Source organism: Argentina anserina, chromosome 3, assembly GCF_933775445.1.
Source record: "Argentina anserina chromosome 3, drPotAnse1.1, whole genome shotgun sequence".
NCBI lineage: Eukaryota > Viridiplantae > Streptophyta > Magnoliopsida > Rosales > Rosaceae > Argentina > Argentina anserina.
In genome coordinates this window covers 13,067,136-13,090,064 of record NC_065874.1, presented here as the reverse complement: position 1 = coordinate 13,090,064, position 22,929 = coordinate 13,067,136, and the positions used below count along the sequence as shown (strand labels likewise).

Below are 22,929 nucleotides of genomic sequence, written 5' to 3'. Positions count from 1 at the left end.
TTCACATTCAGGATTGACCAAACAGATCGAGGACTATTCCTGGACTCATATAGACCAAAGTCTTGCCTACTTCTTATAGGTGTGTGTATATATATATATATATATATATATATATATATATATATACACACGTACGTATATGCATTTCTTACGGTTGCGATCCATGTAACTGGATCACCCGTTATCGAGATCAAATGCTAGCTTGTTCTTCATCTCGATCATTCACAAGATATGGCTTTGCCTACTTGGCTTTAAAGTTAGGTGTGTTAAACAGCCCTCCTCTCCAACAAGGTGTTTAATAATCACTGAGCAAATAACGACATTTTGCGTTGGTGATTATGAAGCCTAGCTAGCTACTTGACAGGGCGTCATATGTACATGCTGATTGTAGGTCTTACCTAAAAATAGACTACTTGGCTGGTTTTTATAAGCCTCATCATTTAGCCCGCGAACCCGAAAAGCTCGCGGAGTCCCGCAAGCCCGACGGGCTTTTACCCGGCCTGGTCCGCGATAAAGCCCGCCAAAGCCTGCTTCCGTGGGTAGAGAGTCGGGCTTAAATTAGAGGTATGAAACCTGGCCCGCCAAAAGCCAACAAGGCCTGTGAGACCCGGCCCGCCAAAAGCCCGCAAGGCCCGGCCCGTAAAAGCCCGCCAAATAATAAAATATTATACATACATATTTTATTAGGTTTAGAATAAAACTATTGCATTATGAAGCAACTATATTAAGGAAACTTCTTGGGATTGATCGACACCAGTACATATGATCGGTATATATATTTAGTGACCCTGTAAAAATTTCATACAATTCGGAACTCGTTTGACCGTCGGAATTTCCGGTAAACCGAAAACAACACTAATATGTCATAAAGGAAGACCCATTACCAAAATGCGAACACCAAAAGTCGTTTGCATATCTGAAATCACCTAATTTTTGTCACCAATTGTGTGTGTTCGCACCAAGGAAACCAATTTGGCAAAGCCCCGGTCAATGAGGATTTTAATATGTCAAAACGTCTTTTTCTTTGTTGACCGTAGGTACGGACGGTCAAACAATATCCAAAACGGACGAAATTTTTACGGGTTCCCTAAATATATATACCGATCATATCTACTAGTGTCGATCGACCATATTTCGAACTAGAATTATTGATCGCTGAAACGTCTACTAATGTATCATAACCTTTATATTAGGTTTATATTAAAACTAACGCATTATGAAGCGACTATATGAAAGAAACTTGTCGGGATCGATCGACACCAGCCGATGTGATTGGTATATATATTTAGTGATCCTGTAAAAATTTCATCCAATTCGGACTTCGTTTAACCGTTGGAATTTTTGGTAAATCGAAAACACCACTATTATGCCCTAAGAGATGACCTATTACAAATATGCGAATCCTGAAAGCCGTTTGCATATATGAAATCACCTAATTTTTGTTACCTATCGTGCGCGGTCGAACGGAAGAAATCTATTTGGCAAAGCCCCGGTCAATGAGGTTTAAATATCTCAAAACGCCTAATTTTTAGTTGACCGTTGGTATGAACGGTCAAACCAGGTCCAAAACGGATGAAATTTTTACGGGTTCCCTAAATATATATAACAATCACATCTACTGGTGTCGATCGACCATATTTTGAAGTTGAGTTGTCGATCGCCGAAGTGTCCACTAATGTATTATAACCTTATATTAGGTTTATAATAAAACTATCACATTATGAAGCGACTATATGAAGGAAACTTCTAGGATCGATCGACACCATCCGATGTGATCAATATATATATATTTAATGATCATTTTAAAAGTTCATCCAATTCGGACCTCGTTTAACCGTCGGAATTTCCGGTAAACCAAAAACAACACTAATATGCCCTAAGGGGGGACCAATTACCAAGATGCGAATGTGGAAATTTGTTTACATATTTGAAATCACCTAATTTTTGTTACCTATCGTGCGCGGTCGAACTGAAGAAATCTATTTAGCAAAGCACCGGTCAATGAAGTTTAAATATGTCAAAACGCATATTTTTTAGTTGACCGTTGGTGTGAACGGTCAAACCATGTCCAAAACGGACGAAATTTTTACGGGTTCCCTAAATATATATACCGATCACATCTACTGGTGTCGATCGACCATATTTTGAATTTGAGTTGTCGATCGCCGAAGTGTCCACTAATGTATTATAACCTTATATTAGGTTTATAATAAAACTATCACATTATGAAGCGACTATATGAAGGAAACTTCTCGGATCGATCGACACCATCCGATGTGATCAATATATATATTTAATGATCATTTTAAAAAGTTCATCCAATTTGGACCTCGTTTAACCGTCGGAATTTCCGGTAAACCAAAAACAACACTAATATGCCCTAAGGGGGGACCAATTACCAAGCTGCGAATGTGGAAATTTGTTTACATATTTGAAATCACCTAATTTTTTTAACCGATCGTGCGTTGTCGCAATGAGAAAACCATTTGGCAAAGTCCCGGTCAATGAGATTTTATTATGTGAAAACGCCTCTTTTTTTTGTTGACCGAAAATTCCGACGGTTAAACGAGGTTCGAATTAGATGAAATTTTTACACAGTCCCTAAATATATATATCGATCACATCTATTGGTGTCGATCGACAATATTTCGAAACTAGAATTTATTTGTGACTTTTGTTTTAGAATGTTTTCTAATAATTTTTTTATTGTTTCAAACTAGGGGTGGACAAACTGACCCGAAAATCGAAAAAAACCGGATCCGAACCCAAACCGAATCCGAACAAACCGAATTTATTTATTGGTGTCGATCGACAATATTTCGAAACTAGAATTTATTTGTGACTTTTGTTTTAGAATGTTTTCTAATAATTTTTTTATTGTTTCAAACTAGGGGTGGACAAACTGACCCGAAAATCGAAAAAAACCGGATCCGAACCCAAACCGAATCCGAACAAACCGAAACCCGAATCAAACCGAACCGAAAATAAAAAAATCGAACCGAACCGATTCTATTTGGGTTGGGTTTTGGGTTCAGTCCCTTAGAAACCGAACCGACCCGAACAACCCGAAGTCAATGGTCAACGTTACAAAACAACATCATTTTGTCATATTTATAATTTTACATTATTATTATTTTTTAATAAAAAAATAGTGTGGTCGGCCTCACAGCCGCACATAATTTCTAACCTAATTGACCTAATGTATAAGAGGCGCATTATTTAGCCGTCTTGCTTCCTTCATAATGCGAAATATGGTCGATCGATAATAGCAGATGTGATTGGTATATATATTTAGGGACCCCGTAAAAATTTCGTCCATTTTGGACATGGTTTGACCGTTCGTACATACGGTCAACCAAAAAAGAGGCGTTTTCACATAATAAAACCTCATTGAACGGGGCTTTGCCAAATAGATTTCTTCAGTGCGACCGCGCATGATAAGTAACAAAAATTAGGTGATTTCAGATATGCAAACGGCTTTCGGCGTTCGCATATTTGTAATAGGTCCTCCCTTATGGCATAATAGTGATGTTTTCGATTTACCAAAAATTCCGACAGTTAAATGAGGTCCAAATTGGATGAAATTTTTATAGGGTCACTAAATATATATAACGATGACATCGGCTGGTGTCGATCGATCCCTAGAAGTTTCCTTCATATAGTCGCTTCATAATGCGATAGTTTTATTTTAAACATAATATAAAAGGTTATGATACATTAGTTGACACTTAGGTGATCGTCAACTCTAATTCGAAATATTAGTCGATCGACACGAGCAGATGTGATTGGTATATATATTTAGGGACCCCGTAAAAATTTCGTCCATTTTGGACATGGTTTGACCGTTCGTACCTACGGTCAACCAAAAAAAATGCGTTTTCACATAATAAAACCTCATTGACCGGGGCTTTGCCAAATAGATTTATTCAGTGCGACCGCGCAAGATAGGTAACAAAAATTATGTGACTTCAGATATGCAAACGGCTTTCGGCGTTCGCATCTTTGTAATGGATTCTCCTTTAGGACAAATTAGTGGTGTTTTCAGTTTACCGGAAATTCTGACGGTCAAATTAGGTCCGAATTGGATGAAATTTTTACATGGTCACTAAATATATATACTGATCACATCGGATGGTGTCGATCGATCCCTAAAAGTTTCCTTAATATAGTCGCTTCATAATGCGATAGTTTTATTATAAATCTAATATAAAGGTATGATACATTAGTGGACACTTCAGCAATCGATAACTCCAGTTCGAAATATGGTTGATCGACACCAGCAGATGTAATCAGTACATATATTTAGGGAACCCGTAAAAATTTCGTCTGATTTGGATATTGATTGATCGTCCATACTTATGGTAAAAAAAGGCGTTTTGACATATTAAAATCCTCATTGACCGGGGCTTTGCCAAATGGATTTTTTTGGTGCGACCGCACACAATCAGTGACAAAAATTAGGTGATTTCATATATGCAAACGACTTTTAGTGTTTGCATATTGGTAATGGGTCTTCATTTATGACATATTAGTGTTGTTTTCGGGTAAAAACCCATCGGGCTTGCGGGCCTCGGCAAGCATTTCAGATCCACGGGCTAAATGATGAGGCATAAGTTAATTAGGTATGAAATAATCATTAGACTATTAGTTTTTCATCTTTATGTTAAATTTTGAACTTTTAAAATTAATATATAATATTACGTATTTTACATACGGGTAAAACCGAAAAAAAACCGAACCGAACTGAACCGTACGGGTTGGATTGGGTTGTGGGTCACAGTCTCTAAAATAGAAAAACCGAACCGAATTTAAAATTTGGGTTGAGTTATGGGTTTTGTCCAAAACCAAACCGAATGGACCCGTGTCCACCCCTATTTCAAACCCTTAAATTAGAGTATTATATTGTTTTTCTAATACAAGCTGGTAAGGCCCGGCCCGTAAAAGCCCGCAAGGCCCGACCCGGCCCGGCCCGCAAAATCCCGTAAGGCCCGTCTTAGATGGGCGAACTTGGATCTTCGTATTTTTTAAAATACCCGGCTCGGCCCGCCATTTATTTAAATTTATTAAGGCCCGACCCGATCCGGACCCGTCACTAATGGGCCGGGCCCGGCCCGTTGACGAGCCCTAGGTTTTTACAATCATTTACAGCATTTTGACATCAAACAATTTTACATCATTCATATCAAAGTGAGAAATGCTCTTTATCTTGTAAGCCCAACCCAACCGGCCAACAACATTTTTAATCCACACAACAACTCAATTAAGCACACAACAAATCTCATGATTCACCAATCAATTCCTAACCTCCACACTAAATACTCACCGACAACCTTAGCCACAAATCTGCTACTTCCTTAAGGCACTGCACAAAAACCACCAAAGTTTTGTCCACTCTTATAAATCCCTTCACAAAAACCCACACCTAATTTGCAAACCAACATTATTAAGGACCATACCCACCCCAACCGATTTATTATTAATGAATTCCCCATCACATTAACCCTTGTCAAAATGTCATCATTATCCACTCAAATTAAAATGTGGAATCAAATATTCAACACATATATACCCTACATTATAAGGTCTTTGTGCAATCTAGTCACCAATTCCAAAAGAAATTCAACTTAAGAAGCATTGGGTCAGGCTCTTTTAGTTGAGGTAAGATCCCAATGAATTCGGTAATGGAAAATGAAAAAGATAACAAGACAGAAACAACCGGACATTATAAGGTCTTTGTGGAACCTCAATAGAGCGAGGTTAATTGAGTAGTCTCCACAAATTATAGACAGTTAGTTAGGGTTGTCAATTCTAACACGACATGATAATACGACTCAAAACCACACGAAATAAAGTGGGTTGAACTCACACAATTAAAAAGCGGGTTGCCAATCTACTAACACAAAATTAACCGCATGACACGCTTAATAAAAATGTTGAACTAAATTGTATATAAAATAGCGTACACATACAATTTAAAATGGTGACATTATATGTATATAATGGTTTATTAAGTCTTTTATCATTTTGAACTAGAATTTTGGGTAATACATTGAAAATTTTTGTTTGATTCTTATTTTAGTTAGTTATCTTATCTAAAACGACATGATATAGTTATTAAATAGGTTAAACATGTTGGAAACATGTAACCCATTTAATAAATAGGTTGAGTTTGAGTTTAAATTTTTGACATGATTATTAAATGGGTTGGATTTGAGTTTACATTTTATGACACGACTGACACCTTTACGCGACACAACCCATTGACAACCTACATACAAGTAGTCTTAAAAATTGACTCACGTAGCGTTAAATCTTTATTCATTCCTAAATAATCAAGATCACATATACACAATAGATGGATAATCTCTAACTATATGATAATTGCTCGATTCTATCACGAAAAGTATGTTCTCATGACTAAGACTCAAAATTAAAAGGACTCACACTATTGTAGGAGTGATGTCATTCACAATTGCTTGGAATCTAATAACTTCATATTCTCGCATAATTCAACCAAACAAGGAAAAAGGCTTAGCCCAAAAGTAAATTAGTTAGGGACGAGAATATATGCCAATCTTTACCATAAATAATTTCCCTCCAACGACACGTCGCACTCAGCCACACAGAATTGTCAAACAACGACACACTGTACGCCATGCGAAAAAGTCAGAGTCCCCAATCAAACACACGTGGCTCCCCGAAACAACCAATAATAAACCTCCGCGTGTCAAGGTGGAATCAAATGAGAAGCACCGGAACACACCCTCCTAACAGATTTATGTGCCTCACACCCTCTGGCTCACTTCACAAGTTGCAACCACCACCTTCAGAGAAATTCTCAGATAAAATTCCCAGACAGATAGACTCAATTATCACCGACATCCATTTCAATGGCGTAAAGCCGCCACGTGTCATATTCCGGCGAATAAGAAATCAACCATGGACCACCGCCACCACGACTACAGCCACTCCTACTCCCACCACCACCGCCGCCAGCAGAGGTCGCAGCCCGACGGCAACCGCTTCTCTCTCTGCCCGTTCTGGCAGTCCGGTTCCCAAACCTCGTCGTCGACTCAGATCCTACAGAGCGGCGGCGCAGTACTGGAATTGAAATCCAAGCCGAAAACGGTGTCGTCCGTCGCGAGATCGCTCCTCCCGCCGCGGCGCCGGCTCCGGCTCGACCCCGCCAGCAAGCTCTACTTCCCCTGTACGTCGTGGTTTCACTCTTAATCAAGTTCAACGCTTCTGTAGACTTGTTGTGATTTTTAATCATTTTCTGTGACGTTATGTCAAGTGCTGAACATTCTTGATTTTCGGTTTTTGATTTTCTTATTACGTCTTGGCTTGTCGTTTAACTCTTCCTGCGTTTTCGTAAAGTGCTTCGTGAAAAAGCACTTGGTTTATGATTTCTCTTCGCAGTAATTTTCTTTTTTGCTGCAAAAGTTTTACTGTAGAGCTGATCGTTTGTGTTTTGATGTGTTGAAGATGAACCTGGGAAACAAGTGAAGAGCGCAATTCGGCTAAAGAACAATAGCAAGTCTCATGTTGCTTTCAAGGTGGTTTTTTTCAGTTACAAGTTTGAGCAAAGATTTTGATGCATTGTATTTGTTAGATGTTGCAACTTTCGTCTATATATATTTTTAATGATTCGTATGTTTCAGTTTCAAACTACTGCACCGAAAAGCTGTTACATGCGTCCTCCGGGTGGTATTCTTGCTCCGGGAGAGGGCCTAATCGCTACGGGTATGGTCTTGCATTTGCGACAATGTATCATCTTGATATTGTAGTGATAGCTAGAATGACATTTTTACAGCCTCTGTTTTATGGTGTTGTTGATTATGGTTATGTTGATGGCAGTGTTTAGGTTTGTGGAACAACCTGACAGCAATGACAAAAATGCGGATCAGAAGGCCAAGGTGAAGTTCAAGATCATGAGTCTGAAGGTTAAAGCTGAAACGGACTATGCTCCTGAGCTGGTAAGTTTCACCTCCTTTGTGCTCGCTGTGGCTTCTTGTGTACTCGGTGCATATACTTTCAGGAAGTTTGAGTGTCGGTTTCAATTTTATTGTTTTGATGCCTGCATTGCGTTATTTAACTTGCACTTTTGTTGATACAGTTTGATGAGCAAAGGGATCTAGTTGCGGTTGAGCGAATTTTGCGGGTTGTATTTTTAGATGCACAGCACCCTAGTCCTGTAAGTTAAAACTGATTCGTTTAATAGTAGTTTTTTCTTCTGAATTTGGGAATATTCTAATAATGACATTGTTGTGTCAGTCTCTAGAAAAACTGAAGAGGCAGTTGGCTGAAGCTGAGGCCACACTTGAAGTGCGCAAGAAACCTCCTGCAGACACTGGTCCTCGTGATGTGGGTGAAGGCCTTGTAATAGATGAATGGGTATAACCTATTACCTCTGATCTGTGTATTTCAGTAGAAAGAGTATAAAATTTCATGTTCTTTTTCTCTAATATGTTCTGATTTGTTCTTTTCAGAAGGAGCGAAGGGAAAAATACTTGGCACGACAGCAGGTTGAAGCAGTAGGTTCAGGTTAAACCCTGAATATTAGCCTTTGTTACAAGTTAATTTGGCTTTGATGAGATTTTGTTGTGGTGTAACATTGCATTCTTTCTGCTCATCAATCTCTGGATAAGCGGTAGAGGAAGGTGGAGAAGTAATAGTCACTCTTAGTTATGGTAGCTGAGAAATAATATGTTGTCTTGTACATAATGAGAGTTTTGTCTTGGGATGAAAAGGGTGGATGACTTTGGTATCAGCATTTATGTATATTCTTATGTTCAAGATGCCCTTTCGTTTTTTGAATTTCAGTAGAGTAAGAACTTCGATTAGATTTCACGCAAGTTCCATATCTTGTGTGTCCTATTCAACATTGTCATTTTTGCTTCACTTTAGCTATTGCCACCCGTTTGTTCAATACCCGAACTCTAGTAAGTAGCTTAATCTGTCGAGAAGAACGCGGATCGGACATGTAACCAGTCTTCTCCGCTTGAGAGGGAAAGACGGCTGCTCTGCGATGTTATGAGCTTCTCTTTAATCTCCAATTAGTGTTTTTTCTCATCTCGACTTTCCGTTTCTGTTTCCATTAGCCTCTCTCATTCTGATTCCCGTTCTGTTTCCATTTGACATATTTGCGTGCATGCTTGACTTATTTCTTCAAGCTATTCATTCTCGGGTACTACCAATGCGGATATGTGTTATTTGAATGCTGTAATACCGTTATATTCAAGTGAGGTTGGACTTGTTGCAGTCATATCCTAACAGGGCATTTTCAAAAGAAAAGTATTCCAGTGCTACCCTATTCCGTTAACAGGGCATATCAATTAGGCACACAGAAAGGAAAGCATATGAAGATAAAATCAAAGAAATTGTAATGTATCATCATCTCTCAGATACTGGAACACAAAAATATTGATTCAAACACTCAATGTGGAATCTGAAAGAATGTAAACATAACGAAAGCAAATTTCTCTCCCATATTCTACTATTCAAAAGGAAGCAAACCAGTACCCTACCATCAACACATCCTGTACATAATGCCCACAGGTCTCGGCCGGCTGCCTTCTTGCCTGAGCACAAGAGCAGATAATATATCGACAAGCATTTCAATCCCTGTGACTTCTTAATTCTCCGGCAGCTGAAACTTCTGCGAACTATATATTTGATGCGAGCTGCTTTGAATGAAGACGATCATCCCACATTTTGTAGCATTGAAGCTTTCCCATAATGGGAAGGTAACAGTCCCTGAAATGGTCTTCTTGGCTGGGACGTCCTTCACTGTGCAAAGCTTTTCGAGTCTTCGTACAACATAATCGTTCGACAGGACGCGTCCTTTGTTCTCCCCCGAGGGGCAGTTAGTGACTAACCCACTTTCATAGAGCGCCACCATCACATTGGCACCATTGCCATCCACCTTTGTCCTTAAGGCTCCTGTAAGAGATACTTGCAGGGAGTCTGAAGATCTCTCAAAACTTGCCTGATCCACCAAAATAAAGTTTTAGGAATCAAAAATGCCTCATTTTTGGGCTGATAAAACCCATAAAAGATTTAAGGAATATTTTGGTGCATGTTTTGTGTAGAAGGAAAAGTTACCATTTTCGAAAACGTTACCATTAAGGAATATATTCGGTCCCACGGTCTAGTAGTGGTCAGGACATTGGACTCTGAATCCAGTAACCCGAGTTCAAATCTCGGTGGGACCTTTCTTTTGTTAAAATTATGGAATTTGTTTTAGCGAGTTCAACAACATTTTGCATTAAGAAAAGAAAATGGTTACTAACCTGGAACGTGGGTGCAGCATATCTAGGAGCCTGCTTGATGCATGTTAGCAAATCATTCTCATCGTTGCCGACACATTGAGCTGTTCCCTGAACCACCACCTGCGGCGTGAACATGGTGTCGAGCCTCAAGGCCTCTATGTAATTCTTTTGCCGAACGGTCCACTGGCTCGAACCGTAGGGGTCCTTCCACCCCATGTAGTCCCAGTAGTCGACGTGGTACGCCAGCACCACCACCGGAGGCACATCACTCCTGTTGAAATCCCCTCTCCCAAGCCTTGACAAGAGTAGCTCCGCCACCGGTGATGTGGAGCAGCCCTGCGACGAGAACAGCTCCACTAACACCGGCCCGCTCTTCCTATGCTCTTCGGCCGAGACGTCAGCGGATACTGCTGACGTGCGTCTGTCGCGCGCAGCCGGGGAGGAGGGGGAGGAAGAGGAGTGGCCTTTTCCAAAGCAGGCGAAGAGACGACGTCGCCCCATGGTGATCCGTCTCGTCGCCTAAATGGGGAAGGCCGCAGCCGAAGGTGGGAATTATTTAGCACTAAAGACGGGGGAGAGAAGATAGACAAAGTTAGGGAGAGAGAATGTTGGGGGTGAGAGAGTTTGGTGAGAGATTGGAATATAAGGGGAGATCGATGCAACGATAATGTGATTTTGGTTTAGATATGGAAAACAAGAAACGATATGTGTAATGTGGGAATGGGAAATCGGGGAGGAAGGTGCGGATGGTGGAGAGGGAAAGGTGGCGAGGAATATTGTTGGGAGATGGAAGGTGACAGATGGGCTGCATGTTCGATTTGGTTTGAGAGAACAAAACGTTGCGTTGCCGACAAGAAAAGGGTTTGTGGGTGACACGTTGATTGTCAGGGTTGGGCTGGATATCAGTTTTGCACCTTATTTGATTTGATTTGATTTGGTTAAGATCTTTGAGAAAGATGTCGGTTAATCACATGTAGCAGCCTAACTAGTATATATATTACCTGTTAATACCACATCCGAATGGGTAATCTCTGGCTTAATCTCCTTCTACTCCGGCCGTCAGACCAGTGGCCGGAGACCTAAAAGACCCAGCAGGCAGGCAAGCCGATCCAGTAGTCTCTCTACTTACTCGGGTATCGTCATTAACGTCACCCACGGTCAAATGTTGCCGCACCACTGACCCTTTGACTTTGACTTGTGTTGTGTGCAGGTCTCACTAAGCTGACACATCGGAATATAAGGCTACGAGAAGCTTGATCCCCCGGATTTGGCTCCCGTAACATTAACCTTCCGGCGACGGTGAGTTGTATTGTGGCTTTTCTTATTGGGTTCTAGTGACCATTTGTTTGTTCTTTGTTACTAATTAAACAGTGGGGATCTGAAGGTTCAGACGACGGATCCTTAGACGACTAGTTTGATGTGGGTGAAAATTCAGTGGGAACTTAGGCCAGCCGGTAATGTTGAACGGAGGACCAAGATATGTTTTAAATGTTGGTTTTGACCCCATTCAAGTGTTCAGACTTCATAGTTATGGACGGCAAAATCCGATGAAAATTGAGTTGTTTTTCATTGATGATGATGCTTTTTGCACGAAATGTTGCTGGCTTTGATTATTAAATGGTAATTTTGTTGCAGCATATGGACCCATCAACGCTAGTTAGATAAGAGTCACAAATCAAGGGTTAATCTATTATACATCAGATACATCACATATCCGACATATGACAACAATATTATTTTTTTAATCCCACTCATAAAATAATATCGATCGTCGGATGTAGAATATATAACATACATTGATGTATATTAGAATTTTTCACAAATCATTAGCTAAACAATAAACAAGATTATAAAAGTCTTGACAGAAATGCACCGACTTTTCTCAACCTGTGGGTTAAAAGATAGAAGGACAAATTATTGTTTAATACTAAATTAAATATTAAATTATAAAAAAGTTAAATAAGAAAATTAAATTAAAAAATAATTTTCTCATTTAATTGGAAATTACAAAAAAGTCAACAAGTCTCAAATAAAATTAGAAAAAAAATCATTTTAAATATTTTGCTGATTGTTTTGCCGTTTCTCACTATTTTTCTTATTCTTTTTCATTATTCTTCTTATTCTTGCCATAACTTTGTCGTTCGGCGATAGATTCGAGCGTAGTTGGTACCATTGAAAAAATCTCTCTTCCCTCTTTAATTTAATACTCACTTTGAATTGACCACCATATTTGAGAAGGAAAGCTTCCTAGTTCCACAATGAAAAAGGAGAAGAAGATTTGCACTTAAAAGCCCAATCAATGCAAGAATGAAAATGCTGTCAAGATTCGTAGTCCAACTTCAACGGGGTCCCTTGAATAGCTCCGATCGAGAACGAATCGATCAAATGACGCCGTTGCCGGGGATCCATCTTTATTGATCTTTAATCTTTTAATTTCGAATTCATTGTTCATATTGTAAATTTGTATATGCTTATCTTATTTTGTTATAACATATAGTAAATATATCTTAGGTTGTTCTTTTGATGATTGAATGAATGATTGTTGTAGGTTGTAAATCGAACGGAATATGTAAAGTTCCTTTTGTTAATATTAGCCTCAACCCCTCATGTTTTCTTCCAATGTTTTTGCATGAGGTTGAGGGCGGTTTTTATTAACATTTGGAGATTTGTCTAACACCCAAGTTTGAGTTCAGCTGAGTAAGGGGCAGGCTCTTTTATTACCCTGGTGCATGGGACCAAAATTGAATCGCAGAGAACTATTGACTGACATACATCTCGGTGATGAAGTCGATAGGGAGTTCGCGAATGTGGTTTATACGCGCTTTTGCTCGAGTTCATCAACTACAAGACAAGGAACTCACGATTGACTAGCGGCGGGAGTGTACCAAGAGTTGATGAGAGAACTAGGCTTTTGGCTTCATTGGATAAAGACGGAGATCACTGGTTTGTAATTCCTTTCTTTGGCTGTCACTGAATTCATCCGATAAATTGTTCATGGCAAAACCAAACTGACAAGACCAATGAGAGGATCAAACCATGTTTGGAGAAGTGAGCTGAACACAATCTTTTGTGTGATGCCTGTCCATTTTGTGCAATTTGCAAAACCTCCGTAGTTCAACAAATGAGTCCTACCATGTTCACTATCTCTAATTGAGCTATACAGCCTTCTGAAACAAAGACTTGATCTTGTGTCTAGACATCCATACTTAGGCCGCACGTCCACCTCGGTTTACAACTTAGAATCAATCGATCATTCAATCATTGAAATAGCAAAAAGAACTTATGAATTGTATGAACTTTGTAAACGTAAAGAACTAACTTTGTAACATGACAACATAGTTGTCGTGCCTCTTCCATAAGTGTGTCGTGTATATGAACAAGGAAGGACACGATTCATGTCTTCATTTTGTATTCTTCAATGCTAACTTTTATATTTTTCATGTTACAGGAACTATGCATGTCCGAAATATCTAAGAGAACACAAGAGCTCAAAGATCGAATTCAAGCACTTAGAGATTTAAACAACTCTTTTACAAGTGGACCCTTAGATTTCGAATCATCTCCAAGCAATTCAATCTTGAACTCTTCACCTAGATCAGAAGAAGAGGAGGATCATTTCTTTCCCTTCATCTTCAATTCAGAGACAGACACAATTGCAGACCGTGGCCTAGTTCCTTTCGGTGCTCCAATGGCACTCAAGAATGATTTCATCCCCACCACCCCTGAATCACCTTCATGCATTGCTTTCACACCTCCTAATGAAGCCAACTTCTCCATGCCGGTTCAATTGCTTGGGCAACTGCCTAAGTATTCTGGTTCCTCAATGGAAGACCCTAATGTTCACCTTAGGGAGTTATTTGACATTTGCAAGCTCCAATCGATTCATCATCTATCTCAAGAAGGCTTGAGGTTGCTTTTGTTTCCATTTACCCTTAAGGACGATACTAAGCGTTGGTTGTACTCTCTGCCTCCAGAAATCATCACCACATGGGATGAAATGACTAGGAAGTTCTTGAAACAATTCTTCCCTGCCAACTCACGAAAAGACTAAGGAGAGAGATTCAGAATTTCACTCAAAAGGATGGTGATTCACTCTACGAGGCATGAGAGGAATTTCAAGAACTACAAAGGAAGTGCCCTCACCATGGTATTTCGTTGGATGACTTGGTGCAATTATTCTATGAAGGGCTTGACACTACCAACAAGAGTATGGTGGATTCGGCATGCGGCTGCACATTCATGAACAAGACCAGTCAAGAAGCTTACACCTTGATTGATGACTTTGCCGACAACAATCGCCAATTTAGTTCTAAGGAGAAGAGAGGAAGCAAGAGCCGTGGGGTGTATGACGTTGATACAAGGAATCAAATGGCTACTTTGGAAAGAAAACTTGACATTCTAGTCAAGGCATTCAATGATTCGACCATCAACACTCAAGCGTGTGGCATTTGTTCATTTAAGGATCACACCACCGAGAATTGTCCAAATGGTGCAATAACTGAAGAGGAGTTGAACTTCATGGGGCAACAAAGGCCTATGTATGATCCTTATTCGAACACATACAATCCTGGACTTAGAGACCATCCCAACTTTCGCTGGAACAACAATGTTCAACCGTTCAATGCTCAAGATCAAGGACCTCGTCCTTCAGGTTTGTTTGTGCAGCCCCAGGTAGCTCAAGGTTCTGTTCCCTTTAATTCCAATGTTCATGGTTCGACTAATATATCTGCACCTAACTATGATGAACTTTTGAAGTCCCTTGCTCAAGGGCAACAAAATTTAAACTCTGCTACTCAAGCTTTAGTTACAGGTCAACAAGTTCATTCTAAAGACATAACCGAGCTTAAAAAGTAGATGGGACAAGTGATCGACTTCATGGGTAAGATCCATGAAGGAGGTAAGTTGCCAAGCCAAACCGAGCCAAATCCCAATGTGAAGGCCATGATGACAAGAAGTGGCAGGCTCTTAGATGCTCCATTGCAGCCAATCAAGAAGGCCATGCCTTCTAAAGACAAAGAGGCTGAGAATTCCAATGCAAATGACCTAGAGAAGGACCATGCCTTTAAGGTTAATGATGTCGTGCCTCTGCCCCAAAGTACTCATGGCGTGCATGAGACAGGTAAGGATCCTAACTCTAGTGGTTTGGTTTCAACTAATGCTCTTCCTCGTGTCCCATTCCCCAATAGATTCGCAAAGAAGAAGAAGGATGACTCTGATCAAGCCATGCTCGACATCTTTAAGAGGGTAGAAGTGAACATGCCTCTCATTGAATGCATTCAACAAATCCCGAAGTACGCTAAGTTTCTAAAGGAGTTGTGCACCGATAAGAGGATGACTCGAGAGAAGGAAGTTGTCACAATGAATGAGACGGTCTCAGCCGTGCTCCAAAGGAAGCTACCAACTAAGCTTAAGGATCCAGGGAGTTTTTCTATCCCTTGTACAATCGGTAACACAAAATTTCATAAGATAATGCTAGACTTAGGAGCATCGATCAATGTAATGCCTTACTACATTTATGATAACTTAGGTCTAGGAGATTTGAAAAAAGATAGTGTAGTTATCCGATTAGCTGATTGTTCCAACAAAGTCCCTTTGGGCTATGTTGAAGATGTTCTTGTGCAGGTTTCGAGCTTGATATTCCCTACGGACTTCTATGTCCTTGACATGGAGCCAACTGAAGCAGATGACAAGGAGGTCCCTATTCTGTTGGGATGTTCCTTTATAAGGACTGCAAGAACGAAGATTAATGTGTTTAGTGGATCACTCACCTTTGAGTTCGACGGTGAAGTGATTAGCTTCAACATCTTTGAAGCCATGAGGTATCCCCTTTCGGAATTAAGTGATTGTTTTTCAGTTGACATTCTTGATTCCCTTGCAGATAACTATCTAGATACCTTGGCACATGATGAGTTGGCACTCACCATTGCCCAAGGGGTCGGATTTGCAAGTGATGGCTCCAACGTTTCTGAGTTGAAAGCCAATGATGCCGTGCCATCTTTTGTACTAGAGAATGTGGCCTTTCTTGAGGTTTTGCCACGTGAGGTAAGTTATGTCTCTCCTAGTCCAATTATCTTAACCACTAACAAGAATCTTCCTTCTGTGGTGCAAGCCCCAAAGCTTGATCTTAAGGTTCTTCTGGACCACTTGAAGTATGCGTTTTTAGGAGATGAGGACACATTACCAGTGATCATTTCATCCGCACTCAACAAGGAACAAGAGGAGAGATTGATTGAGGTTTTGAAAAGGCACAAGACGGGCATAGGATGGACCCTAGCCGACATCAAGGGAATCAACCCTACAATGTGTGTGCATCGAGTTTTACTTGAAGATGGTGCCAAACCGACTAAGGAGAGTCAACGACGTCTTCACCCACCAATGATGCAAGTTGTCAAGGACGAGATCACTAAATTACATGATTGTGGTGTCATCTACCCTATTTCGGATAGTAGGTGGATCTCTCCCATTCAAGTTATGCCAAAGAAGTCCGGAATCATAGTGGTAAAGAACAAAGATAACGAGTTAGTGCCTCAAAGGAGGATGACTGGTCACCGTGTGTGTATCGACTATAGAAAGCTCAACACCACAACAAGGAAGGATCACATGCCATTGCCATTCATTAATCAAATGCTTGAGAGGTTAGCGGGTCATTCTTTCTATTGTTTCCTTGATGGATATAGTGGATACAATCAAATTAGTGGTGTGGAGGAAGATCAAGAATAGACGACATTCACATGCCCCTTTGGTACGTTTGCTTATCGTCGCATGCCTTTTGGTTTATGCAACGCTCCAGGTACGTTTCAACGTTGTATGCATCACATTTTCTCTGAGTATATTGGTTCTAAAATTGAAGTTTTCATGGATGATTTCTCTGTTTATGGTGAAAATTTCGATGCATGTTTAGAGAATGTGGAACTTGTGCTTAAACGTTGTGAAGAAACTAACTTGGTTTTGAATTGGGAAAAATGTCATTTTATGGTTACGCAAGGGATTGTCTTAGGGTATATTGTTTTATCTAGAAGAATTAAGGTTGATAAGTCTAAAATAAATCTTGTGCGTCACTTACCCCTTCCCACAAATGTGAGGGATGTTCGATCGTTTCTTGGACATGCAGGTTTTTATCGTAGGTTTATCAAGGACTTTTCCAAGATTGCGAGACCATTGAGTTCATTGCTTCAAAAGGACATTCCCTTTCACTTTGATGATGATTGCAAGGACGCATTTGAGACATTGAAGAAGCTTTTAACATCGGCACCGATCATGGCACCGCCGGATTGGTCATTGCTGTTTGAATTGATGTGTGATGCCTCCGACTATGCAGTTGGAGCCGTGCTAGGGAAGAGGAAGGACAAGCAGCCTTATGCCATTTACTATGCTTCTCGAATGCTCAATGATGCTTAACAGAACTACACCACAACCGAAAAAGAACTTCTTGCCGTGATCTTTACTTTAGATAAGTTTTGTTCTTACTTACTTCAATCCAAAGTTATTGTTTACACTGACCATGTAGATTTGAAGTACTTAATGACGAAAAAGGATGCCAAACCGAGATTGATTCGATGGATTCTCTTACTCCAACAGTTTGATATCGAGATCAAGGACAAGAAGGGAAGTGACAATGTTGTGGCGGACCATTTGAGCCGTTTGGTGAGAGATGCTGAGCCCCTAGCCATTTAAGAGAGTTTTCCGGATGAGTAGCTCTTTCGAATTGAGATTTCCTTCATTCTAACATTTTCTCTAGGTTTGGTATGCCGAGAGTTATCATTAGTGATGGAGGATCTCACTTTGGCAACCGGACCATTGAGGCGTTATTGAAGAAGTATGGAATCATGCATAAGGTTGCTACGCCTTATCACCCCCAAACAAGTGGACAAGTCGAGCTATCGAATCGTGAGATTAAGAGAATTTTGGAGAAGTCTGTTGGACCATCATGCAAGGATTGGTCTCGGCGATTGGATGATGCTATTTGGGCCTATAGGACGGCATACAAGACTCCTCTTGGCATGTCACCATTTCAGTTAGTCTATGGCAAGGCGTGCCATCTTCCTGTGGAGCTTGAACATCGTGCATGGTGGGCTGTGAAGAATTTTAACATGGACATTGATGAGGCCGGATTGCATAGGAAGTTGCAGTTGCATAAGCTTGAAGAGATTAGGAATGAGGCCTATGATTCGGCAATGGTTTACAAGGAGAAGAGTAAGACGTTCCATGACCATATTATTAGGAAGACACACTTTGTCGTTGGGCAGAAAGTTCTTTTGTTTAATTCTCGACTTAAGTTGTTTCCCGGTAAATTACGTTCTAGATGGATAGGTCGTTTCATTATTACTAACGTTTTTTCTTCTGGTGCTATCATGATAAAGAGTATGGTGAAAGGCACCGAATTTCAGGTCAATGGACATCGCTTGAAGCCTTATTTTGAGAATATGGAGAATCACGTGATTGAGGAGACGTCTCTCCTTGATCCTTAGGCAAGCAAGTGATCTTTTTGAGATAGTCTAGACTATAGACTCTAAACTTAAGCCAATGAAGGAGCCATCAACGAGTGTTTGCATTTTTTTTATCCCTAATTTTTATTTTTCGTTACTTATCATATTGTACATTTAGGGTCATGTAAGTTTTAAGTGTGGGGTGGGGTATACATCATACGTTGTATTCTATTGTTTGATGTTTATGTGTTTCAATTTTTTTGTTTTGATTTTGATTTTCAATTTATAGTGTTATTTTCGGTTTTGTTTTTCGATTTTAAGTTTTGTTTTTGTTTTTGAGTCTTAGGTATGCCTTTAAGTGTCTAGGATGAGTTGATCTTTGAATGATTGGTTGAAAGATGATCACAAGATTGGAAATTGAACTTAATTGCTATTTGATGGTTAATCGATGTGTAGAAATTGTACGAACATGTAGTACATGAGGATTTTGAAACTTAGGTACAAAATGAGCATGTTCCCTACTCGTTTGAATTCATGTAACCTATGTGAATTTCAAGCCATATATGTGCCTTTCTTTGGAGAGTTTAATCTATCGTTTCTTGGCTATATAACCTCATTACATGTATTTTGATCAATTCATATGCCATAGAATTGCAATGAACTAGAGAATGCTAGAACTTATTTTGTGAAATTTTCGAAGCTTTATGTCATAATATACTCTGATTTTGAAAAGGATTGTTGGATATTTTTAGGATTCCACCACTTTATGCCAAATAGCCGTATCCTTTTTATGAGTCCTGCTTGGGACACCTTAGTATGAACCCCTTTGAGCCTACGTTAAGCCTTTTCTTTCATTACCAACATGTTAATATCCTTGCTTAGTATAGTTGTATCTCTACCGTTGTCTTTAAGGCTTGGCAGAGCTGATTTCTTGGTGTTAATATGGAGTGATGATTCGATTCAAGTGTGGAGTTATGCTATGTATGTATTTGTACCGTATGAAAAAAATGGAAAAAAATATAAAGATGCCGTGAGAAGAAAAAGAGAAAAATACATAAACACGGCTTGAAAGGAAAAAATATATATATATATATATATATATATAAAGAAGTTACGGCATAGCTATGTTTGATGTGAATTTGGAGTTGTGATGTATTTGTTGAAGGCTCAATAATGTTGTACTTTAGCCTTTGTTCGTTTTCACAATGTTTAGAGTGAAGAATGGGTCGAACATGATAAAATTGGCCCTTGTTTTATGGATTATGGTGACATAAGGTGGATGATTATTGCTCTGCTAAGTCTTGAGGATGACCTTTGTGATTCATTTTCCCTGAAAAATGATATCCTTACCGAGCCTAAACCTACCTTTTATAAAGATCCCGCATGATTCTTAAAATGAGTATCCCTTGATCTGTGGAGTTTGTTTCATGAGTAAGCATATGGTTTAAGTTCATTTGTGCATATGATTGGTATCTTTCATGAGGTTTTCGAATTCACTATGTTAACGTAGTGATAATACCGATGTGATACGTTGTATTCCTTGTAGGTGAGATACGCCGTATTCCTTGCCTTTTTACTGTCACAAATGACACACGTCGTCAAAGTAGAGACCACGGTGGCGTGGTCTTCAACTCTCTGACGCTCAAGTTAGGCTGATGGTAATTTATGCAGAGTAACAGTAGAGGATGTAGTTACCTATGAAGTCAAGGGTTTGACCTTTTATTGTTGAGTTGAGGTAGATCATTTACCTTTCTTTCGGTGTGGGACGAGGTCCGATTAAGGTGTTCTCTGGAGTCTTCTTTAAGATCCGCGTGAGGGCGTGTCCGTAGTCAGTTTTGACCGGCGGGAGACCCATTGCGTAGCTAGTGCGGCTGACTCGCTATTAGTATTGTAAGACTGTGCTATTTATTAGCCTTAATGCGCTGATAGTTGTGCTGATTATGGCGGGCATAAGCATATGCCAACAAGTCCCCCCAAGTTCCCAGTCTAGGGAGGTAATTTCTTGACTGGAGAGTTAATATTTAAGCATTTCTCCATAATCAGCGGTGGGTCCCACAGACCCTCTCGTAGTCCCCCCACTCCCCGGTTAAGGAATGCCGAGTTGGTGATGGTGTAACGGGCCGTGTCTAACCTCTTTGGGTGTTGGTTGGTTTCAGTGCTTCCGTTGTAGCAGAGGAAATCTTTATGCGTAGTACGTTTGATCGCTGTTTTTTAGCGTACTGCGTCCGTCATAGCGTAGTAAATTCTTACGCATAGGACGTCTTTATCGCTAGCTTTGAGCGTAGTGCGTCCGTCATAGCGTAGTAAATTCTTACGCGTAACACATCTTTATCGCTAGCTTTGAGCGTAATGCGTCCGTCATAGCGTAGTAAATTCTCACGCGTAGGACGTCTTTATCGCTAGCTTTGAGCGTAGTGTGTCCGTCATAGCGTAGTAAAGTCTTACGCGTAGGACGTCTTTATCGCTATCTTTGAGCGTAGTGCGTCCGTCATAGCGTAGTAAATTCTTACGCGTAAGACGTCTTTATCGCTAGCTATGAGTGTGGTGTGTCCGTCATAGCATAGTAAATTCTTACGCGTAGGACGTCTTTATCCCTAGCTTTGAGCGTAGTGTTGTAGGCTGAGAGTAGCGCAATTCACGGTGTGAGCAACGCAATTCACGTTGTGGGCAGCACGTGTCGTGCATGCATTGGGCGGACGTGCCGTGAACGATTCAATTTCATGAGGGGTGACGTTATCCGAGAAGACAGTTATTGCATGCAGTTAATGCGTGTGTAACCGAAATGTTGCCTCGGTAACTCATGCCACGTGGTGAGATCTGGAGCGATGTCTCTTGGGTCGACGACTAAAGAGTGCTTTGGAGAAATCAATGGGCGAGATTTGGTATGAAGTTTACTATAAAAAGGGTGAAAGAGATAGGATGGCTGTCATTATCGACAGTTCCAAGTTTTCGAATTCTAAAAACTCTCTCGTTCCCCCTCCTTTGCTCTCGTGTCTTTTTCTTCAAGCTTTGGACGGAAACTTATCATGATCTTTGTGTAAATCGGCTTTTTGAGGTACGTTTCTGATCGGAATCTCTTTTATGCGTCTTGTGGTTTTGGTTGTTTGTTGGTGAATTTGTGGTTATAGGGTAAATCAGTGGTTGTGGGTTTGGGTTTTTCCGTCAAATTGGTAGGTTTTGGGTCTGTTTAATCTTTGGATGGGTGTTTTCCGGCTAAGTGAGGTGTTTGTGCGGGCGGTGTTGATGAGTTTTGGCCGCGAACTGGGTTTGATGTTCATCGTGTTCTTCAAACTCTTTCTTGCGAGGTTCGTAGGATAGATCTAATTAACTTTCTGACTTCTAGTTTTAGGTTGTTCGTCTTTCACTTCGGTGTTGCTTCCTGCAGCGTAATGCCTAGGATAAATATACTAACTGACAGCGATTCTGCGCCTGTAGAGGGAAGTTGGTTCGCGTCGTCATCCTCTGGGTCGTGGACGAGTGAATTGGAGGCCAACTATTTGAACTTGGTGCGGCGAAGCGGTGGAAATGACTCGCGCTGTGAAGATCGTGCTTCTGTCTTTGCAAGGGTGCTAGCGAATTGGGAAACAAGTGAATCGTCAGGCACTATGGAGTCAAGACATGAGGAGGTTGGAGAAAGTGAGGTGAATCTCGCTCCAGGCCAAGATCAAAGCGTACGTGAGCGTATTGCGAGCGCCTCGGGGACTAGTACTTCGGGCCCAACACTGAGTCCAACGCCTGTAAGGCGTTGGCTAGACGACGGAGTGCAGAGGTCAGAGGTAGAGGAACCGCATGGAGCTGACTCCGCCACGGTGGATGGCTATGTGGAGGAGTTCCAGTTGCCTGCCACGATCGTTGCTCGGGCAATTGGGCTTGATGAGTTTGGCTCGATGCTGCCTGATGGGTATGCGCTGGTTAGTCCTTCCGTACTACGACTTGGGGTAGAGTTGTCGTTGGATCCGCGCCTGCAGTGTCTTGTGGCAGAGTTTGGCTTGACCTTTGGTCAAGTCAGCTACAACATGTGGCGAGTCCTTCTCGGCCTCTGCTTGCTCTTCAAGATAGCAGAGGTACTCCATTTCTTCAAGATAAATTATAACCAGCGGAATGGTAACGGAGGGACTGCACGGTTCGTTAGGCGAGACGAGCGTAGTGAGTTCCAAGTCTTGGAGAACTGGCCTTCCTCGGAATCTAATTGGAGGAAAAATAGCTTCGTAGTAGAGAGGGGATGGGAATAC

The 22,929-nt window shown here is 40.7% G+C and overlaps 2 protein-coding genes and 2 non-coding genes across 4 annotated transcripts; 2 read left to right on the top strand and 2 right to left on the bottom strand.

Annotated features, from left to right (window-relative positions):
* The first annotated feature begins 6,819 nt into the window (after nucleotides 1-6,819).
* On the top strand, nucleotides 6,820-8,770 carry LOC126786546 (vesicle-associated protein 4-1-like). The gene is made up of 7 exons (XM_050512392.1): nucleotides 6,820-7,207; nucleotides 7,486-7,556; nucleotides 7,662-7,743; nucleotides 7,858-7,976; nucleotides 8,117-8,194; nucleotides 8,275-8,394; nucleotides 8,490-8,770. The coding sequence occupies exons 1-7, from the start codon at nucleotides 6,940-6,942 to the stop codon at nucleotides 8,547-8,549; spliced, it is 798 nt and encodes a 265-aa protein (XP_050368349.1). The 5' UTR covers nucleotides 6,820-6,939; the 3' UTR covers nucleotides 8,550-8,770.
* Nucleotides 8,771-9,440: 670 nt separating this feature from the next.
* LOC126788455 (uncharacterized) lies at nucleotides 9,441-10,960 on the bottom strand. Its single transcript, XM_050514455.1, has 2 exons — nucleotides 10,293-10,960; nucleotides 9,441-9,988 (listed from the first exon to the last, which is right to left on the bottom strand). Exons 1-2 carry the CDS (start codon nucleotides 10,770-10,772, stop codon nucleotides 9,635-9,637), a joined length of 834 nt encoding a protein of 277 aa, XP_050370412.1. The 5' UTR covers nucleotides 10,773-10,960; the 3' UTR covers nucleotides 9,441-9,634.
* TRNAQ-CUG (transfer RNA glutamine (anticodon CUG)) lies at nucleotides 10,140-10,214 on the top strand. The gene has a single exon. It is a non-coding gene; the product is annotated as a tRNA-Gln (tRNA).
* A 3,355-nt stretch (nucleotides 10,961-14,315) lies between the features above and the next one.
* Nucleotides 14,316-14,422, bottom strand: LOC126789707 (small nucleolar RNA R71). The gene has a single exon (XR_007671619.1). It is a non-coding gene; the product is annotated as a small nucleolar RNA R71 (small nucleolar RNA).
* Between the last annotated feature and the right edge of the window lie 8,507 nt (nucleotides 14,423-22,929).

What these genes read in the sequence shown, in the direction of transcription:
- LOC126786546 (XM_050512392.1), top strand. Translation starts at nt 6,940, where the DNA reads ATGGACCACCGCCACCACGACTACAGCCACTCCTACTCCCACCACCAC. An exon ending in CGGACTATGCTCCTGAGCTG is followed by an intron (nt 7,977 to 8,116) that starts GTAAGTTTCACC and finishes TTGTTGATACAG; the next exon opens with TTTGATGAGCAAAGGGATCT. An exon ending in ATGCACAGCACCCTAGTCCT is followed by an intron (nt 8,195 to 8,274) that starts GTAAGTTAAAAC and finishes TTGTTGTGTCAG; the next exon opens with TCTCTAGAAAAACTGAAGAG.
- LOC126788455 (XM_050514455.1), bottom strand. Translation starts at nt 10,772, where the DNA reads ATGGGGCGACGTCGTCTCTTCGCCTGCTTTGGAAAAGGCCACTCCTCT. An exon ending in ATGCTGCACCCACGTTCCAG is followed by an intron (nt 9,989 to 10,292) that starts GTTAGTAACCAT and finishes TTGGTGGATCAG; the next exon opens with GCAAGTTTTGAGAGATCTTC.